The sequence below is a fragment of the Lycorma delicatula genome, chromosome 1 (assembly GCF_047948215.1).
Source record: "Lycorma delicatula isolate Av1 chromosome 1, ASM4794821v1, whole genome shotgun sequence".
In the NCBI taxonomy this organism is placed as follows: domain Eukaryota; kingdom Metazoa; phylum Arthropoda; class Insecta; order Hemiptera; family Fulgoridae; genus Lycorma; species Lycorma delicatula.
The window spans coordinates 207,468,664-207,474,663 of record NC_134455.1 but is presented as its reverse complement, the minus strand read 5'-3'; the positions used below and the strand labels follow the sequence as shown (position 1 = coordinate 207,474,663).

Here is a 6,000-nt window from a genome sequence, read left to right as displayed (position 1 = left end):
TTCGAATACAAAAGGGAAAGAAGGGTAAAAGAATAGAATAGCGTGTAACATAGCGTGCCAATAAATGCGTAACAATGACAAGACAAGGAGGAGGAACAAGAATAGTGACGGCAGAAAAATGCGGGAGCAGAAGTAATAGTTAAAAAAGATACCTAGCGTAGACAACAACGACGATGTAACTTATAAATAAATAAATAAAAGTGTAATGAATAATTGAAACATATTTCGAGAAAGATAGACAGATGGAATGAGAAAGGGTGAGCGAGAGAGATAGAGCGAAATGACTTAAAAAAAATTAAATAATTAATTGACCTTATTCTTAGACACGGCAAAATATTTAACGACGAATTATAAAAAAATTACTGTAGTTATATGAATTAAACAGGACTAATAAATAAAACAATAATAAAATAATATTATTATAATAATAACAAAACACGCACACATTCACATAACAGTCGAGTTAGTAGTGTTGTTTTGTGTCTAGTTTTTATATTATTATATTCCTCTGTATACATTAAACTCTAACGGGAGGGAGAAAATGTTGTATTTTTTCTCTTCGTTTGTCGTTTTTTCCCTGTATGTACTCCACGTGGAGTCGGATGTCGAGCTGTCACTTCGGTTGCTAGGTGACCGCAGTGTAAAAACGCACTGTTATTGGTCGACTGTGTACCGCTATTGGAGAACGTCTTGGAGGGTCTATGCTTTGTGGAACAGGATCGGGGCGGATCGTAACGTTGCGATTGGTGAAGTCTCACCGTTCTAGCGTTGTTATTGGTTCAACGCTAGGAGAGGACTCCACGTGGAGTCGAGTTTTTATGAGTAGACTGTTGTGTGAATAGTATACTGGTAATCAGAGGGGTTTGGGGCCTCGCGGGGAGTTCCCTCGGCATATTTGTCGAGGGTGGGTTTTGGAAATCAGAGTATTTTACCCTGGAAGGGTGCGGTGAAGGGAATGTTAAGGGGGAGGGTTATACGAGGGAAAAAATTTCGAGACCTTTTGTGTTATCGGGAAGAGCTCTGTGTGAGCGGCTGCCACTGCACACACTGACACACCAGTAGGCCGAGGTAGGGCAGCCATTTTGTTGTTCGATTTTTTATCGTGGTGCGGTAGAGCGAGAGAGTGTGTCGGAGCAAGGGGAGTGGGAGAGAGAGAGTAAGAGAACGAGGGAACTCCTCACCGCGCTACTCAGTCGAGTGGTAGAGTTTGAACGGTGAAGTACGTGGCGTCGCTCTGTGTTGCCCGGTGTGTTACGTTTTGTGGTGCTCATTGTGCGGTGCGTTGTGAATTCAGTGTTGCTGTGCCGAAGTGTACACGGGTGTGTGTGTGTGTGTCGTCAATATGGTGACATTAAGTTACCATCTTCTTGGTTTATGTTGCTGACAGTATGTACCCCACTAGCGGGATGAATGCCGCTGCTGTAGCTGCAGCTGCCAGGCACCCGGTAAATCCGTTAATTTATTTAATAATTAGTTTTAATTTGTATATAGTTTTATACGAAACATGATATTATTACGGCTAAAAATTTCCAGTAGCATAGAACTTACATAACCGTTAACGTAATCACCAAAAGGAAACATTTGAAGTAGAAAATATTACTTTGTAGCTATGGTTTTTACTGTTTGTTATTTTACGATGCCCTATATTTATTATTTCTTTAAGTAAAAATATTTCAAACATATATTACTTTTTTACGTAAGCATCAACTATGTTCACATGATTTGTAATTAATTGTTTGTTGTCTCCTGCCGTTAGCAATGGGACATTTTTTACATCAGTAAATTGTTTTTAAAATCTGAAGTGTTGCGTATAACTAAATTAATGCTTTATTCCTGTAGCGGTTTGTCAACAAATATGAAATAAAATCTATAGATAGTTCTGAAGTCCCACGTTTTAAACGATTTTACGTTCTTAAGAATGTAAAACTGTTCTTTAGATGTGCGAATTACAAATATTCCAATCCTCTTAAAAAGAATTACTCTAACTTCTTTTCAATTTGCGAGTGTGTTTGCGACTACATTGCTCGAATTTGTTTTCATTGTCTTAATTCAGATGACTGTTTCTTAATTGCCTTTATAAAACAACGTCTTTACATTAGTATAACATTTTTCTCTTGTGAATTACTGAACAGAATCATATCATTTTATCTCTGCGTAGAGTTAAGTGTTAATAATGAATTAAAGTAAACTTTTGTCTGCGGTTATTACAATCTATTTGATTTGTGTTGTTTATTTTAAAACTCGTTTATTTATAAGGTATAGTTTATCCGTTTTCATTTAATTTTTGTATTGGCTAAAGAACAAAACAAAGTCCTAGGCAACAGCAATTTCTTTATTCTATCTCTTGAATGTAACCCTAACTAATGAGTTTAATTTAAGCTACTAAATTATTCAGCTAAGAGTTAGCCGGTTTCTTTTGTCAGCAAAAAGAAAAGCTCATCTTATTTACGTATTTACTGTTAAATCACTTATCAGAATTTACATAAGATAATATTAACGGATGAAAGTACATTAGCCAGAATAAGGTATAATAAAAAAAAATAGGTGGCTGTGTGGCATTTTGCTGTGATCTGTTGTGTATAATGTGTAGTTTTACAGCATTTTATATTTTCCTCACCAGCGACAAAAAAAAAGTAGCTCGTGAGGAATATTTTAGTGTTCAATTTCCTTATATTGCAGTATAAAATGTTAACACTTATAAAGGTAACTTATATTTCAATAGAAGAAATTGTATAAAAAAATGTTCTTCATCGTCTTAGTTTGATTTCATTATACGAAAATTAATTCGTCTGTAAATGCAATTCGTTAAGACCTTTGATCTCACGGCCACGTGGTCGTGAAATTCGTAAAGCACTGCTTTAAATAAAATGCTTTGTTCGAAATTTCTTCGTAATTGAATAAATGCCGACTATGCAATTAATAATATACGATCAAGTTGTTCCTGATGTTATAAAATTTATACGAAGTCATCAAAAACTTTCTCACCTTCTAAGACTAAGGCTAACATTTACCTAATTATGAGATTCCAAAATCAAAATTAAATACCATTATATTTTTAAATTTATCCTTTGTTTAAACCTAATTTCTCTTTCAAACTTGGATTGTGTTTTCCTGTAGCTGCTTGCATCGCCTTTTAAGTGGTTAGTATTGTTACTGTTGCGGTTAAAGGAATCCGGTTTTATTTTCAACGGACACAGTTTTCAAGAAATTTATCCAAAAACGTAGTATACATCTCGGATTGTTTTAAATTGAACAAAGAACAAGTGTTTTAATTTAACTTTGCGAAGCTAGTTAAAGCCTGTGCAAAATAATCGTTACATCTTAAAAAGTTGAATTTATTTCAGTTAAATATAATGTCTACCTATATACGCAAATTTAGTGTAATAAAAAACTGTTAAAAACATACAGTTTTACAAGAAAAAAGCTTCTGTTAATATTTCATATATATCCTCAGAATTCAGGTGCGAATGTTTTCAGTACGTTTATAAAAGCGATGAGGCAGCGCTAAAATATATAGTAATCCGTTATCTGCTGTCTATTTATTGCCTTGCGTTCAACATTTTGTTGCATATTTTCTTGCGCTACTCAAGAGCTGTTGAATACGGTATTACGGTACGTGTATTACCGAAACTTTATCGTATTACTTTTGACAGCCGACAGCACTCATTCTTAAAATATACAGCATTATAACAAATCACTTTAATTTATCTCAATTGTCTGATAATAGGTCCTTGATAAACGCGCCCTTACTTTATTACTTGTTTTTACATTTTAGGTAATTTTTGTATTTATAATATAAAATAAACAGCTTTTAAATGTTTGTTTATTTTTTCGTCCGAGCTACTGCAGATTCTACATTTTGTACACGATTAGTTGTAATTATTGTTTTTGCTGGTCTTAGCATTTAACAAAGAAACGTCTGAGGTTGAGTCGAATCTATTTCTAAAATAAACCCTTTGAAGATATGACGTACAGTACGAATTAATTTCATATTTTTGCATTAAGAACTCGTAAAAAAAGGGAAACATGTCAGTTGCATTTTTAAAAAAAAGCTAAATGTGTGTTTTCTTGAACACTTTGTATCTCACTCTCTCTCTCTCTCTCAATCTCTCTATCTCTCAGAGTAGAGAGATCTCCAAGCTCCCTTGACAAAACATTCTAAAAAAAATAAATATCTATTAAAATATTGTCTTTAATATTTACTCTCATGAATTTCAAAATATTTTTTACTTTATTTCGACGATGACAAATGTTTAGATAAAAAACTGGTATCTCCGTCTCTGGATATGGTATCGAAACTAAATTTTCGCATCGGTGAATAATAATTATATGTAGTCATGTATAAGTTTTGACTGGAAGTTAAATAGAAACAGCGAATTTATCGTAAAAGTGAATCATTTGAAGCTTCTTACGATTCCGTAATAGCCTAGTATATCTCATAACGATAGAAATATTGTAGTGATTTCCTTTTAAAAACGTGATAGCCATCTTTTTTTTTTTTTTTAGGAATTTGTGAACTGTTTACACTATCGCTTGATTCTCTGTAGCGCATTAAAAAAAATTTCAAAATGTAGCTTTTCAAAAAACACGTTGAAATAATATTTTTATCTCGTTGAATATTTGGTTGAATTCTGAATTTCTATTTCAAAACTTTTATTAGTGTAAAGACTACTTTTGATCGGTTACCTGGGGATACTTTGAATACCCTGTTACTTTCACACTGATTCCAGCGTGAAAATAAATAAACGTTTATGATTACTTAGCTGTAAAAGCAAAGAATAAAATTTGTATAGTTTGCGTATAGGAAAGGTTTTCAGATTTCAGAGGTAACGGATTTTTACTTTATTGTTTCGCCGCAACACAAACAATCGTGCAAAGAATAACAATTACTTGTACGAAGTCGGTATTGAAAAATGACAATACATGTACACTATTCTACTTAGAGAGTTGCAGTTGATATTTAGGCATGTCTGCACGGTAATCGCGTGATCCCTATAATGATAGAAAAGTTTTGACCGTTATACGATCATAATTTTAAACCACAACGACTAAATAGTCTCACGACTATACGGTGACTGTTTGCGCGTTACGTCAAATAGTTTTATTTAGCCTTTTTTTTTAATTTCTAGTTTTATTTATTTAAATTAGCAAGTGTAAAAAATACTTTTTGGAATTCATTTAGTGCTGAACATTTTTCTTTCTTGTTTGATATATAAATATATTTCTCAGATTTACAGTATTGATTTTAACTCGATTAATATACAGTTTGTATAATCTTAGTTTAGTATTTTCAGTATTAGTGGAGCTTGTTTCTTGGTGGTCGTAAGCCCTATTCTTGAGTTAGTTATCTGCTCCTTCATACTATGCGGTTTCGTTTTAGCTTTACTAGTACTACAATAGTTTGCGATAAATCGGTTCGATTGTAGCGTATGAATAATCTTACGTGTTGATCATATTGTTGAGACGGTATGATTGTCTCCGTATTTTGTTCTACTAATGTTCTTTATAATTATGTGTGTAAACGCGTAATTCTTATTTTTATGTCTACTACTTCGGTTTGCTGTCGTAATCCTAGGAAAAGTGAAATGAAAAAATAAGTACACCGATTTTAAATAAAGTACTTAATATAGTTAGTGCGAGCAAGTGCTATAAGCTGTATCGTAAGTTACTCGCCGTACTCGTATTTAATGATTTAGAACTGAAATTGTCTATCTTGTTATAATTATAATTATTGCCCGGTTATAAATTATTGTTATTAGTAGTGGATTACTAATAATACTAGTAACAGTAGTTACGGCTAACACAAATCGATTCAGTTAATGCAGTAGTTATTGAGCACTGATTAGGTTGAAGGAGAGAAGGTCCTCCTACCTCATTAATCTCCCAGTCCGCATTTAGCATAACTACTTCTCATTGTTACAAATTTATTTTACAGCACCCATTTCTTAAGGTACTGCATACTTGTTTAACGTAATTTGTGTAGTATAGTAAATTAACCGT

At 33.0% G+C, this 6,000-nt stretch overlaps 1 protein-coding gene across 4 annotated transcripts in view; it reads left to right on the top strand.

Annotated features, from left to right (window-relative positions):
• The first annotated feature begins 990 nt into the window (after positions 1-990).
• LOC142327837 (transducin-like enhancer protein 4) overlaps positions 991-6,000 on the top strand; it is a 201,691-nt gene continuing 196,681 nt past the window's right edge. For 2 of the 4 annotated variants that reach the window (XM_075371188.1, XM_075371196.1), the window contains exon 1: positions 991-1,445. In XM_075371188.1, coding sequence (XP_075227303.1) covers positions 1,389-1,445 — 57 coding nt within the window. In that variant the 5' untranslated portion in view covers positions 991-1,388. The remainder of the gene's footprint in view (positions 1,446-6,000) is intronic. The other 2 variants (XM_075371205.1, XM_075371182.1) reach the window with 1 other exon arrangement.